Source organism: Indicator indicator, chromosome 2 (genome assembly GCF_027791375.1).
Source record: "Indicator indicator isolate 239-I01 chromosome 2, UM_Iind_1.1, whole genome shotgun sequence".
Classification (NCBI taxonomy): domain Eukaryota; kingdom Metazoa; phylum Chordata; class Aves; order Piciformes; family Indicatoridae; genus Indicator; species Indicator indicator.
In genome coordinates this window covers 30,805,849-30,821,859 of record NC_072011.1, presented here as the reverse complement: position 1 = coordinate 30,821,859, position 16,011 = coordinate 30,805,849, and the positions used below count along the sequence as shown (strand labels likewise).

General features: G+C 39.9%; 1 protein-coding gene across 1 annotated transcript in view; it reads right to left on the bottom strand.

Moving 5' to 3' along the window:
* The window catches only part of DISC1 (DISC1 scaffold protein), a 206,596-nt gene extending 199,277 nt beyond the window's left edge, over nucleotides 1-7,319 (bottom strand). Inside the window, exon 1 of the mRNA XM_054395013.1 lies at nucleotides 6,348-7,319. Within this exon, the coding sequence (XP_054250988.1) occupies nucleotides 6,348-7,319 (972 nt within the window). The remainder of the gene's footprint in view (nucleotides 1-6,347) is intronic.
* Between the last annotated feature and the right edge of the window lie 8,692 nt (nucleotides 7,320-16,011).

Sequence of the window (16,011 nt, the reverse complement as noted above, 5' to 3'; positions counted from 1 at the left end):
TCATCTGACTGCCCTGCACATGCTGCATAATGGCACTCAAGATGACCTGCTCCATGACTTTTCCTGGCAACAAGGTCAGACTGACAAGTCTGTAGTCTCCCAGGTCCTTCTTCCAGCCCTTCTTGTAGAGGGGCATCACATTTGCCAATCTACAGTCAGCTGCAACCTCCCCACCTTAGCCAGGACTGCTGACAAACGACAGAAAGCGGCTTGGTGAGCAATTCTGCCAGCAGCTCCCTCGGTATCCTTGGGTGTATGCCATCCAGCCCCAAAGGCTCATGTATGTGTAAGAGGTGCAGCAGGTCACTAACCATCTCTTCTTGGATGATAGGCCTTCATTCTGCTTCCCATCCCTGTCTTCCAGATCAGGGGGATGGCTCTCTAGCAAACAACTGATCCTACTACTAAAGACTGAGGCAAAGAAGGTATTGAGTACCTCAGCCTTTTCCTCATGCTTGTCCACTATGCTCCCCCCTGAATCCAACAAAGGATAGCAATTCTTTTTAGTCCTCCTTCTGTTGACAATATTGTAGAAGCATTTCATATTCATTTTAACAGATAAAGATGAATTAGTTTCCAGTTGGGCTTTGGCCCTTCTAATTTTCTCCCTCTGAAGTCTCATGACAATCTTGTAGTCCTCCCAAGCAGCCTGCCCCTTCTTCCAATGATCATAAACTCCCATTTTCTTCCTAAGCTGCAATCAAACCTCTCCTCTTATCCAGGTCAGCCTTCTTCCCCAACAACTCATCTTTTGACACATAGGGACGGCCTGTTCCTGTGCCTTTCAGACTTCTTGACCCGTGTTCAGCCTTCCTGGACTCCGTGGCCCTTCAGGACTGGCTACCAAGGGACTCTGTCCACCAGTCTCCAAATCAGGCCAAAATCTGCCCACCAGAAGTCCAAGGTGGTAGTTCTGCTGACCTTCTCTTTACTTCAACAACTGAGAACTCTGTCATTTTGTTTGCTGTGCCCAAGATAGCCCCTAACCATTACATCTCCCATGAGCCCTTCTCTGTTCACCAACAGCAGTCCAGCAGGGCACCCTCCCTAGTTGGCTCCATCACCAGCTGTGTCAGAAAGTTCTCCGCACACTCTAGGAACCTCCAGGACTGTTCCCTCTCTGTGGTGTTGTATTTCCAGCAGACATCAGGGAAGTTGAAGTCTCCCATGAGAACAAGGGCTTGTGGATCATGAAACTTCTCCCAGATGCCTAAAGAATATTTTGTGTGTCTTCATATGGGGTAGGTGGTCTATAACAGACTCCCACCAGGGTATCTGCTTTGTTGGCTTCCCCCCCTGATTCTTACCCATAAACACTCAATTGTAATATCACCATCAACTTCAATTACAATCAAAACACTCTACTTCCTTGACTATCCCTTGTGAAGAGTTTATAGCCATCAATTATAGCCATACCACTCCAGTGGTATGAGACATCCCACCACATTTCTATGATGGCTATTGTAGCATAATTTTTCTGACAGACAATGGCTTCCAGCTCCTCCTGTTTGTTTCCCATGCCGTGTGCATTACTGTAGATACAATTCAGTTGGTCTAAAGGTCTTGCCACCTTTTTGTAGTGAGAAGTCCCAACTTTTGCCTGCTGTTCTTAGGCACTCCTGTGCTGTCCTTAGGCCTACTTCTAGACAGCCTAGTTTTGTGCCCTTCCCTCTTCGAATCTAGTTTAAAGCTCTTTCAAATGAGCCCTCCTAGCTGGTTCTCCAGAGAGCATTCCTTTCCCCCTCTGAGACAGGTGTATCCCATCTGCTGCCAGCAGACCTGGTGTCCTGTAAAACAACCCATGATTAAAGAACCCAAAGTCCTGCCCAAGACACTAGACTTGGAGCCAGGTATTGATTTCCTGGCTCTTCCTATTTATTCCTTCATCACGCCCCATGACTCGGGGGATAGAGGAGAACACTGCTTGTGCTCCTGATCCCTTAACCAGTTGTTCTAATACCCTTTGACCTCTTGTCCTTACTTCATCACTGCCTACCTGAAATATCAGCAGTGGAAAAAAAAAAACAAAAACAAAAACAAAACATTTACACCATTAAAGTCTACATCATATACATTTAATGGATTTCTACATCACTAGAATGGCCCAATTTTGAGAGTTAAACCCAACATTTGTTATCTGGACAGACCTATTTGAAACTGCAGCTACTTCAGCCAAGCATAGCCTTAGTCCAATCACATACAGAGAACAACAAACAATACATTTTGAAAAGTAAAAGACATCTTGTGATCATAGAATCTTTTTCACCCTTGGAATAAATCAAATGAGGATTATTAAAGGATTCTGTTAACATGACATCAACTTCTGATCACACTGTACTCAATAGCATGTTCTTGAGCCCATTCGAACATTTTTTTTGTCTGTATGAGCTTTACTCAGAACAAGGCCAGATTTCCATATGAAAACCAATTTCTCTTCTCCAAGTAAAAAGAGAAATACAGTATGAATATCTTGGAACAGGTTTACTCATGCTACGGCATAGAAAACTGCGTGTGTATATAGCCAATGAAGTTTCATTAAAATATAATTTAGGCTCATCCACACAATGCTGACTTTTACATTTTCAGAAATGTTTATACTGCAAATGTTAAGTTATGTTAATGTTTATGAGGTAAGAAAGCAAAACACCAAGAATACCTGTACCCCATACAGAGTGCCCTTTCACATCCAAAAAGAAACTCTTACCATAATAAAAGTTTTGCTTCAGAAGCTACTGCTTATCTTTGTTAAAATTAAGGGTCTGCACCAAAATTCTAAATTTACTAAAAATTTGTAAGGCTAGATGTGCATTCAAATACTATTAGAAGTTTTTGCTAAGAAAGTAGGCAGCCCTCTCTCCTCATTGCCATGCCAGCCACAGTCTAACACAGATACAGTTACAACACTGAAAAGTGTCTACTTCTTATTAAATTTATACATGACCTGTGCCAAACAAACCATTATCAACATGGACAAAGGTAGGCCTGGAAAAAGAAGTAGCATAGATCCCTAAAGCCTGAAAGAGCCTGGGAAAGCATTTTCCAACACAATCCATACTTCAGATACTCTGCATTTACAAAAGATTTTGCTCCTCCGTTCAAACTCTTTCATATTTAAATCTCCATATTTAAACTCTAAATTGCAGAGAAAAATAGGTACAGCCCGTCAGCAACTTAATAGAAGCACATAAATTAGTCACAGTCAACACATAAATTAGACAAGACATTTAAGTTCATGGTATTCCTTCTAAATACGGTATGTGAAAGTCCACTAGTCAGAAAAGAATAATTTTTTAGAAAGCCAGAAAATAATTCTAAAATACTTGATTAATAATATTCTACACGATGCCTCAGAGGAGAAACAAACAAAAACCCCACAAAAACACTACATAAAACCCTCACAAACAACATCAAAGGACCACAAACGCCCCTCCCCAATACTGTATACATTCCCTTTTCTCCAAGGCTTTCCTTTATTTTGTTTTTCACATCCTGAAACTCCAACCTTTTTTCTCTGAGGCTGGTGAGAAACATGGAATACATTGAACAGAAAAGCTGTGAATCCTCACCATAAATTATTTTCTGTATGTTATGCCACTCTTTTGATAGAGTTTTCAAGAAGCCTGCAGTAAAAATAATTCTAATGAGACTTTTTTCATATATATGATGTATAACAACCATTTATACCGAGAGTACAGCTTTGCTGCTATTTTCAGTGTTTATTCCATCATGCACTCATATTATTTAAAGATCATTTTAAGTTTGCTTGGGTACCACAGCCCAGGCATACCCAGAACAAACTTAACTGATGCTGTCACATCAAAATGCTTTCTATTTGCAGGCTTGGTAAGACATTTGGAGCACAACTAATCAAACAGTTGCTCCAGCATGGCATGTCTTGTATCTGTATCATATAAGAGACCATTTTTTTTGTAATACGTTCAGAAAAAGCATAATTTTAACAACTTTCATACCATCTCCTTTTCTTGACTACAGATGCCTTTGTTCCCTTCTGGAAAGCCTGAGACTTGCTCATTATCATTACAATAGGAAGGTGCTTCAAATTAAACTTACATCACTGGCTAACCAAAGGCAAAGACATTTGAGGACACAAATCCCCAATTCTCCCTTCAATGAATTTATGAATGCAGAAATTAAAGGTAGCGATGTTTCTTTTGTGGCTACCAAAAAAAGCATACTAAGAAGACAGAGAAATTATTTCCTATTTTGATTCTGTTATATATTCTCAAATTCGCAGCAAATTAATTTCCCAAACCACCTCAGACTATGGGCACATTGTCATCCCAGGCGTGAGGCCAAAGAAACTGCTCCACGTTAATGTGTGTGAAGTCTATAAACAGGAGAACCTAGTCTGACTCCCGCATGCATTCTCTCTGAAAAATATCAGAGCACATCATAAGCCCAGCTCAGATGTCATTGAGAGCAAACAAAGAATAAGAGTTCTTCAACCTTCTGTCTTACTCAGACAGCAGAGTTATACAAAGTCTTCCTATAGCAGAAAGTTTCATTGGGCCTAACAACAACACAGTGCATCTCAGCAGGTATGTCTAAGCTGAGAACTCACAAGAATCTGGGTTTTTGAAAGGCATTGCAGAAACTCAAGGTACTTGAGAAACAAAAAAAACCCAAACAAACACAAAAATAATCACCAAAAACAACAACAAAAAAAACCACCAAACCAAAAAACATACCACTATACTAGAAAAATGAACATTTGGCACTTATTGCAGGTAAGCTAAGAATGGTTTCCCTCAGATGCACACTCTGCCACCCCAAAAACACTCCATAATAAAATGTAACTGATCCTTCTTAAAGATTCCTCATTCCTCTCCCACAAAGAATACAGTGAATGAGACTGACTACCTATGTAGAAGGTATACATGTAAGTACACACACAAGCAAAAGGAAAGACTCCAGAGTCAACAGCCCAGTACCCCTCTGGAGTTGGAAGGTAAAAAAAAAAAAAAAAAGGGCAAAAAAACCCAACCAAACCAAACCAAACAAACAAACAAAAAACCACACGCACAAAAACCTAACCACACCAAAACAAACAAAAAACCACACACACAAAAAAAACCCACCTTAACCAACAACAGTGTGGTGCTTTGGCCCTGGCTGGGGGCCAGATATCCACCAAAGCTGCTCTGTGACTCCCCTTCTTAGATGGACAGGGGAGAGAGGAAATATAACCAAAGTCCCTTGAGTCAAGACAGAAGCAATTTAATAGGATGAAAAGCAAAAGCAAAGGCTGCATGCAGAAGCAAGAGCAAACAAAGATGTTATTCTCTACTTCCCATCTGCAGGTGATACTCAGTCACTCCCAGGAAGCAGGGCTTCAATACATGTAGTGGTTGCTCTGGAGGACAGACACCATCAATGAATGCCCCCAACACTTCCTTCTTTCCCTTAGCTTTTATATATCAGCTGATATTATTATGGCATGGAATACCACTTCAGTCAGTTTGAGTCAGCTGGCCCAGCCATGTCCTCTCCCAAGATCTTGCCCATCCCTCAGCCTACTGTTGGGGTGGATAACGCTGACAAAGCACAGCCTGGGTGCTTGGCTCAGCTGTAGCCAAAACATTGGTGTGTTATCAACACCCAGCTACAGCACTGCAGAACACAGCACTAGAAAGATTCTCTGGAGAGAATTAACTCCAGCTCAGGCAAAGCCAATATAAACAGAAGAAAAAAAAAAATAAAGACACCAAAAATACCAAACCGAAACAACACAACACATATACACACAAAAAACAACCAACCAACAAACCCCACGTATGTTCAGTTCCCAGCAGGAGTCACAGAAGAGAATTAACCCCTATTTTTCTTCATGCAGGGAGAGTACCCATCTATCAGCTTACCAGCTACGAGGCTTGGTGCCTCGCTCCAAGAAATCTTTGGCTAAACTTACACATTACCAAAGTTTACTGTTGTTAAATCATGGTGCTTCAAGGAAAGACTTCTTACAGACCCAAACTTTGTATTATGTATACTCCAAACTACTAACAAAACTGCCACCTGTGAAAGAAAATGGTATTTGTGAAATTCAGAAACTGATGTGTGACATACTAGAAAAAAGAGGATCATAGCTTTGGCAGAATGTAGGAACAGGATACTGCAACAACACTTTTCTTTTCCAAGAACCAGAACCAAAACAAAAACAAAAACGTTTCTCTCACTTTTATCATGTAGAGTGCTACTGTAAATCTCAATGAACAGATGCCACAAAAGATATTAATATCCCAGCTCCTACATCAGGGTTGTCCTCGGCACTGTAAATACAAATGAGGGCCAGGGGAATGAATCAGAGATGAAGTGAAATTACTAACCTTTAATGTACTGCGGTTGCCAAGCAGGCAGTCCTGTAGCACTGGTTCATATTTTTTCATCAAAGTATCCCAGTTATGGTCACTAACAGTAAAGCTACTTTCATAGCCTGAGGTGACAGAAGAGCCAGCAGATGCTGCATCCGAGGAATCTGTAGAATATGAAAATGCTGCATCTGTATCTGAGAGAGAAATAGTCTCACACTCCTGTAGTTTATCATTTGCTGTGGTGTCATTTTCATACTCCAAGTCCTCACTAGATCTGGAGAAGCAATGCAAAGCTCCCAAGTGCTCATGAGTTTTTGTCACCTTTTCCGGGTTCTGTGGATTTCCTGTGGTACTCAGAGGCAGAACATACTCAGATTTCTTGAGAGTTGGTTTGCCTTCAGCATCGCTTACCGTAGAGGCAGAGTTCAGGGAGAGCTGTATGAAGCTGAAACTTGAACTAAAGCTGTCATGTGTACCAACAGAATGAGAAACAGTATCTCCATTTCGATATTCACAGTTGTTACTCACTTCTCTCTGATCCAAAGCACATATGTTTGGGGACTCGCAAACTTTAGTGCCATGGCATTTCTGCTGTGTACAGCATACAGTAGAAACATCTCCTTTGCTTGCTGCTGCAGTGGCATGAAGACCCATCACTGTGTTTTCTAATTGTGGATTCTGGCAACAGGAAACATTTTTGCAGCGTCCTGACATATTTCCAGTAGCAGCCAATGCTGTTGCTCCATTAGCAGGAACTACAGCACTACTTGCTGCACTACAGCATAAGAATTCAAAATTGTTTTGGCATCTTCTGGGTATAGAGCAGTTCCCAAAGTCTCCAGAATGCTGCCTGCCATGTCTGAGCTCTTCTGGGCTGAATGGTTTGCAGGCACCCCGGGACTGAAATTCTATCTCTTGCTGAGCTTCAAGCCTCATGTATCCAGGTCTTCTTGACACTTTCTTTTTATGAAGAGAGCCTGAAGGCATTAAGTGTGGCTGACCATCTGAAGGAAGGGGGAAAAAAGTCATTAAACAATATTTCTGGAGTTTTCTAGGCTTAACACATCATAGCAGCTGAAAATAGTTGTTTCAGGAATTTCAAACAGCACATCACCTTCTATTTCAACAAAACAAAGACACTGACTATGCTGTCCAAGCGAAACTGTTTGAGTATACTGCTTAAATTAGAGTTTGATATACTGCACTGGTCCTCTAAAGAGGACCACTGATCAGGAGCTTTATTGTGTACAGCTGGTGAACAATGCATGCCTTGTTACAGACTATATCTTTGACGAGGGGATGAAAGATTGATGATGCCTAGCCTGTGCTAGAAATTCCCACTAAACGAACGCTGCAAGAAAACACTGAGGATACCAAGAAGAACTCTTAACTGGAGGAGTGTCCTTTGGTTTGTGCATGTTGGGGAACATATTAAGACAATGTGTCATCAGTGAGGACTGGCAAGAGAACTAAGATTAGAGGTACCCCTTCTGAGAACTACCCTCAGCATAATGTTAAAACCCACACTCCCAGATAGAAAGCCCCCTACCCAAATAAAACCCTCATCCTCTGAGCAGGTGTAGTGAATTTAAAAGAAGCTGTATCTTTAATGTGAAGTAAGAAATAAACTCTCTAATGTCTAAACAGTAGGTGCTAACATGAGGCATAGTGAACACATTTTACTGTGTAAATATCCACTGCAAATTGCAACTGGAGTGTGAGGTTTGTGGAGATACTGCCTAGTACCCAAACTTGCACAGCTTTGTATGAACTCAGTATCTTGTCTCAGTGCACACCAGGGGAAAGAAACCATTTCTGGGACAACAAAAAACAGTGCAGAGAGAGGAGAAATGGTGCTGCCAGAGAATGTTGTATATACTGATTCACTTTTTAAAGAGTTTACACCAGCTTTTAAATTAATTTGCTAACCAAATCACATCCATCAGTACACAAACCCAGGAAAGATGAATCACATCATGTTCCCTACTCGTGGCACCACTCCGCTTTTTCATTCCAAATTTGCATAGCAGCTGTGGGAGTTTTAGACTATGCTTTTAAAATTTTTCACAGATTTTGAGCAGAAAGTAGTAAAATATAAATAAATCACTATTGGGTGTAAAAAGGAAAATGAAGATTATTCTAAACAATCCCATTGGAGAGAGATCTACCATAAGATTTGGTTCCCAAAACAATTTATCTCGCTTCTCACTTCTTCATTCTGGGAGATACTAGCCAGCTTTACTAACCTTGGCTGCATCCATTTCATTTTGGCTAAGTCTAATATCTCTGCTTCTCTCTCTTGTCCCTTATGTACAGGGGGGTAGAAGGGAGGCAGGGAGGGGAAGCTGTTGCAGTTCCCCTGGTCTTTGACCAGGGGCAATCCTTGTGCTGTTTGTTTATTGCAAATACTGTGTATTTTGTACATTTTAATTTTAGTTTTGCTTGTAAATACAGCTTTCATTTGCTTCCAAACTGAGCTGGTCTGGCAAAGTTAATGTTGGGGGGGGGAATTTTCAACCCACTGCAGCAGCTCACTAAAGCATAGGCCTCGTTTAAGTCTCTGTTCCAGAATGACTTTCAGACTTACAAGAACATCTAGGATAGGACTGAACCTGCATCAAAAATATGAGAACTATATTTCATTTTTGCATATAATGTATTGCTTCTAACGTTCAGTTTCTTGTGTTCATATCCACGTTTCATTAGCATGAGCAAGTGATTCAGATTCTGCTTCCAGAACAGACACAACTCTAACACTCTGTGGCTGAAGATGTCAGTCTAATGGGATATTTTATAAGTTGTCATTTAGATTTATTGTACTATCTATTGTCCAAAATGCAAAGTTAAAGTTTTGCATACTGGACGATCAGTATCAGAAAAATACCACCACCATATGCTTGGTAGCAATACTGCAGTATTAATGTATATCACTCTGCTCTATAGCATAGTGAAAAGATAAATTTGCTCTTTGCAAAACAGAATAGAAAGAAGCAAGATAAATACCACAACAAGCATTAAAGGTGGGAGATCAGAATGTGGTATCTTCTCTTTGGTTTCTGTACATCTCTATTTTAAAAAAAAGATTATATGGTGACTGCTTTATTTATGGACATAGTGCTAGTCAAAAGGTATTCCACTCATCTGTCCCACACACAAGCTCTGCACCATTAGCCATCTTGTGACACAATAACATACCAACATGGATCTATTTGCCAGGAACACCCAACTAGCTGAATTATGCTCTCAGTTATCTGCCCTCTACTCACTGAAAATTAACTACCAGAACTTGAGTGCTTGTAATATTCTCACTCACACAGAGTTCTTCCAAAAGCACAAATTTCAGATTTTTTTTTTACATTTAAATGCACTATATTTAACATTAATCTCTAATCATAACCTTTTGATAATTTTTAGCCCGATAGATGTGCACATAATCTAAACTTCTTAGCAGCACCTAACATGGGTCTCTGACAGGCTTCGCTACAATGACATCCCAGACAAAAATTTAAGCATTAGACCTAAAACTTTCCAGGAGGCTTTCCCCAACATTCACTACACTCTCTTCAAATAACCTTCAACAAAAGCAATTTATACATTTTCCACATACTAGGATAGTGGCACACCTCACCATGGGACTGCAGTTAAGATTCTGTATTCTGTTTCCTATCACCATAAATTAGAATACCTTAGCTGTCTCTCTCTCTCTCTCCTTTTTTTTTTTTTTTTTTTTTTTTTTTTTTTTGTCACAGAAAAAAGCATCACAGAAGTCAGAAATAAAAAATGGTCACGGAGTCTATCAGCCTGACTACTATAAAAAAAACAGTGAAATGCTGGACTGGGAGTAATATAAATACAAATTGGAACCACTCTTAGAGTAAGGGAACAAAAATTGAACAAAATGTCATTAATTCCTTTAGTTTATATATAAAATAACAGCCTAAATTTGCCTTCAGCAGAATTTTGTTACAAATACTTTATTCTCTGCATAGCCTTCCAACTGCAGCTTGCTTTGTCTGCACATCAGACACAGAAGCTACACTGAACCAATTCAGCTAGCTTGTTGGAAAAAGGCAAGCCTCAAGTTTTTCTTATATTTCTCTCAGCTTCAAACATATCAAATAACTGATGGCAATTAACTAGACTATCAAAACTATACTTTAGAACACTGTGAAACAATTGAAGGTAATTAAAAACCCTATAGTGTGTCATGCATCATATGAAACATGCACCTAGAAAAAGAGAAAAGTCACAAATGGAAGAAGGGCCTCTCAGCTGTAATATTATAAATCAGCTTTAAAAAGAAAAAGTTACAATCCTAGAAGATTATGCAATGTATATTCTACTGACAGATTATGTGCAAATTGCTTCAAATCCAAATTATGAAAGCCCAGAAATAAATTATAACAGCTCTTTCACCATAACAATCTTTCCTGATGACAAACATTTAATAAAAACTAATAGCTCAGGGCCAGAGCACAAGAAAACAGAATCACACAAACAAACAAACCAAAACAAAAACACCACCAGAGTGTATTGGTATAAAGCAAGGCATGACCAGCAAAGTTGTTTACATCTTAGTTGCACCAGTAAGATGAAAAAGGGAGAGGTGAAATCAAAGAACATTTCCTACTGAAGGAAAGTGCACATTCTCAAATATCCAGTCTGACACAGCAGACAGAACAGCAGAACAGTCATTTTTGACTGACTTCAGTCTTTGATTTCAGCCACAAAAATGGCAGTTCTGTTTTTTGATCGAATGCTCTTAAAACACATGTCCCTCCACAGATGCAACTACCTTACATTTTTGTATAGTTCACTAGGATTTTACGGGTGGGTACAGAAGCTCTGAAGCAATTACCTCCCTACCCTGCTTTAAGCACATAATGCAGAATGCTTGCAGGCTCTCCTGGTTTAGGCCCAGTCAGCAGCCAAGCCTCACGCAATTGCATCCTCCAGACCCCTCCCCTCAGTAGGGTGGGAAGGAGAAGCTGGGACAAGAATGCAAAACCCTGCGGGTTGAAATATGAAGAGTTTAATAGAACAATACAAAGGAACAACAATAATAATACTACTAAGTCAAATATAAACTGAGTGATATAAAACCTGAACAGATCACCCAACACTGCCAACGTTTGTGGTACATGCCAAAACCACTGTGCCAGAAACCAGTCACATTTGCCCACACCAGCCCTCCACTTATATAGTGGGCACGATGTTGTATGGTATGGAATACTCCACCGGTTGGTTCTGGTAGCTATCCTGGATGTGGCCCCTCCCAATTTCTTGTGAAGGAAATTAACTCTATCCTAGCCAGAACACAAGCTCATTAAGTTCTTCCTGATAATAACTGAGAAATTCTATATGCAGTTTCAAAGAGAGCTTAGCTATCTGAACACACTTATAATAACACACCGTTGATTTTATTATAATAACAAATTCACCTTCAGAGCATTTGTAGGTGGCAACTGTTGATGTGGAGGAAAAGATAAATTGGTCACATCCAAAGCCAACTGACAAAGCACTGCTGCAAGCATTTTCTGCCATGCTGGCTTCTGTCAAGGAAGCCTTAAACACCTGCATTAAAACGCACATAAAGTAAACGAGATGAAAACATTCTTTCAAAAATAGAAGCAAATGTTTAACATATCAGTATCAAAAATGAACTGTTCTCAGGGATAAATCTAACATGATAATAACCATTATTGTTTAGTTCCTATGTCATATATGTATGTAAAATGCTGCAAGTTCTTAATCAGTTATATTGTGGTCATTTGCTGAATTTCAGATACCACTAAGTATTCAAAATAAGGTGGCACTGATCTCTAATGCAGCCTATGTTAAACCACACTAGCACCACCTCTTCAAACAAGTAAGCCTTCAATGAAAGTTATTTTAGAATAAGATTTTTGTAGCTCTTAAAATGCAAAGGTCTCATTTATTTTTTTCATCTCAATGAATGTTAACTATACTTTATCTGGCATTTTATAAAGTGTCCCTACAAAAGACAAGTAATAGCTACATTGTATCTGATACCATTTACAAATTATTTCCTCACCAAGGGGTTCCTTTCTGTGATTTCTAAGGTCCCAGGCTATCCAACTTAAATTTCTAAGATATCACATATAAAATATTCTTTGAAGTCATTAAATGCATGTTAGTTTCTACTCTTCATTAAAAAACACTTCAGGAGTTGTGCATCTTAGAGTGGTCTTCCTTAGCCATTGTTTAAATAATTGTCTTTTTCACTGACATACTCCTATGAAGCACATGGCATTGAGTTGCTACATTTCATCCACTTACTTCCTTAATGCAACAACTTATTTTAAGCCATTTGATGAAACTGTAGCACCTCTCTCTAGAGAATTACATTAGCAGATATTAGTTTCAGTAAGACCATAAACTTCTTTCCCTGCCTCAAAAAAAAAAAAAAAAAAAAGTGTTTTAAGCCTGGGTTTGCCTTGACATTAAGAAAGAAAAAAATATACACACTGAAAATTAAGCTGGTAAATATCAAACACTTCTTATGCTAGTAACAAGCACCTAGTCAAGTGGAACAAGAGAAGCATGTCTTCCCTCAATTACAATTTGTTTGATACTATTAACACTTTAAACCACATCTGCATGATCAGTATTCAGCAGCACATTGCTTTTTTCTCAATTAAGTGCCTTGCTGAATCTGAACCTAAGGGCCTTGATGTGACAAAACCAGAAATATGCCTTTCTGATCTTTTCAAATTTAAAAATGTAAGTATCCAGCTTGCAAAAGCAGACAGTTGCACTGTGAAAGTCAGTTTGATAACTCATCAACATGCTATGGCTGGCAATCTGAAACTCACAGCTTGGCTGTTGTAGAAAACTGTATTTCTCCAAGCTGAATGAAAATTATACCACCCAACCTCTCCATTGCAGCATTAAAAGGAAACTTGTTTTGTTGGCCAGAAAAGGAAGTGGCCAAATTCACTCTAGAACAGCCAAGTGACTCTGTGATGTCTCTATAAAGCAGGACCGCTTAGGCAGCGTGATACTGGTAAATGTAAAAGATACATCTGCTCTTCTTGGTTTTGCTTTCATGCAGTCACTGTTACACAAGTCCCAAGGGAAGAAAAAAATGCCAGAGAAGCCCAAGACCTTTCCTATAAATTTCAGGGTACTCTTGTTACAGATACTCCTCACATAGTTCATTCTCAGGCTGTTGCTACATCTCACATTCAACACCCCCTGGCAGCACTACAGGAGTGGGGAGTGGCTGGAAAGCTCCTCAGCAGAGAGGGACCTGGAGATGTTGACTGATAGCTGGCTGAACACAAGCCAGTAGTGTGCACAGATGGCCAAGAAGGCCAACAACATTCTGGCATGTATCAGGAAAGGTGTGGCCAGTAGGACAAGTGATTTTATCCCTGTACTCAGCACTGGTGAGGCCATATCAAGCACTTTGTTCAGTTTTGGGCCCCCCACTACAAGGAGGACACTGAGGTACTACAGTGTGTCCAAAGGGCAGCAAAGCTGGTGAATGGCCTAGAGCATATCTTAAGAGGAGTAGCTGAGAGAACTGGGCTTGCATAGCCAGAGAAAAAGAAAAAAAAAGAGTTTGAGGAGAGACCTTATCACTCTACAACTAGCTGAAAGGACATTGTAGAGAGGTGGGGGTTGGTCTGTTCAACCAAGTAACAAGTGATGGGATGAGAGGAAATGGCTTAAGTTGCACCAAGGGAAGTTTAGATTGGGTATTAGGAAGAATTTCTTTCCTGCAAGGGTTATAAGGCACCGGAGCGGCTTGCTCAGGGCAGTGGTAGAGTTCCAACCCCTGAAGATATTTAAGAGTTGTGTAGACATAGTGCTTAGGGATATGGTTTAGTCAAGGACTTGACAGTGTTAGGTTAATGATCATACTCAATCTTAAAGGTCTTTTCCAATCTAGACAATTCTGTGATTCTGTTGACAAGCTCTCAACCCAATTAATTTCCAAACTTTCTTACATAGCTCACTCCTATGTTTCACTCCACCCATCAGCCCATGACACCTGGAACTGCCAAACTCACATAACAAAATGCCTAACATAGCAGTTATCTTTTCACACTCCCAGTCATCTTACCCGATACCTAGCTCTGTGATCCATTCCATAGATGACTTGATGAACAATTGTGTCGGTGTGAGCTGAAATTCCCCCCCCCACCAACAATAACCAGGCTAGCTCAGTCTGGAAGCAAATGAAAAGCTGTATTTACAAGCAAAGTCTAAAATCTACAATGAAACGCAATGAATATGTACAAATACACAAAATTCACAACACTTACAAATATATACAATCAACAGAAAAGCACAACCGATCTCCCTTTGCTTCCCCCCAAGGGGACCCTCCCAAAGGGGCCTCCCTCTCCCAGGAGCTTCCCCCCAGACCCCCCTGGACAGAGAAGCAGAGTTAGTTAAACAGAACGTTGTTAACTTAGCTGCCAAGGTCAGTACATGTTATCTTCAGCCAGAAGAGAAGAAGAAACAGCAGCCAGACAGCCCAGCAACTGCCCCCACTGCCGAACGCAGAATGTGCAGAGTGCCTACTTTGTTTTGGGTAATAGTTCTTAAACATTTCTATCTATCCAATGGAAGTGTTTAGAACAATCGTTATTTTGCTTTCTTACACCCAATAGCGACTTATTTACATTCTTTCACTTTGTCTGTTCTGAACTTTGCAAGGAAAAACTAAAAAGACAGTTTCAAACCATCACAACAATGAAACACCCTGGGGAAGAACACAAGCAGGCCTTGGAAAAAGTCAGTACAATCACTGGGTGCCTTCAGCACACTCAGCAACAGAAGATGCCTCCTACAAGTATCCAGCCCCATTTCTTTTACATCGTGTTTGTTCAATAACTTAGAATAATGTATCCACTGTCCAAAGAAGCAAGAGGACACACAAGTTGAAAGCCTACAGAGAAGACTCACAATAGAGAGCCAATGCTGATTTGGGTAGTTTTGGGGGGTTTAAAGGTTTGTTGGTTTTCTTCCTGGGGAAAAAACTACTTTTGTTCCCAGTTTCAGTGCAAAAGTCTGTAGAGGCAGTCCATGCAAATGTCTCAAGTGGACAGAAAGCTCTGCTTCTTTCAGTGAAGTTTTGAAAACAGCTTTAAATATTACACAGAAATAGGGGACCAAGAATTTTGCATAGAAGTTGTGAAATTTGGTTAGGTCCTAAATTAATTTGCAAACAACACTTAATGGGTTTGCAGTTATATCCCATAAACATATATCACCAAACTTGCATTAACTATGAAATTAGTACACCGCACTCCCTTTCAAGGACAGTCTACTTAACACACCACATTTCTCTTTCATCACTCTGTCTACAGAGTGACAGTGTGGATTCCCACTACTTCTGCTCAGTCACACCATCTACAGCAAGGCTCTAATATAAAACTCATTGGGTGGGGAGAGGAGAGAGGAATAAAAAAAAAAAAAAGGGAAAAAAAAGAAAAAGGAAAAGAAAAGAAAGAGTGAAATGTGAGAGCACATTGACAGCAGTCAATTTCTAATTCAAGCACAGTTTGAGTGCTCCAGCTTGGAGATTTGAATTTTTAATTTCACCAAGAGAGTGGGTTCCAAATTAAGCATCTGATGCACAGTCAGTCTGAACCAGAATTGAGTTTACTGAAATAGAAAGCAATTTTCTCTTAACAGCTCAGTA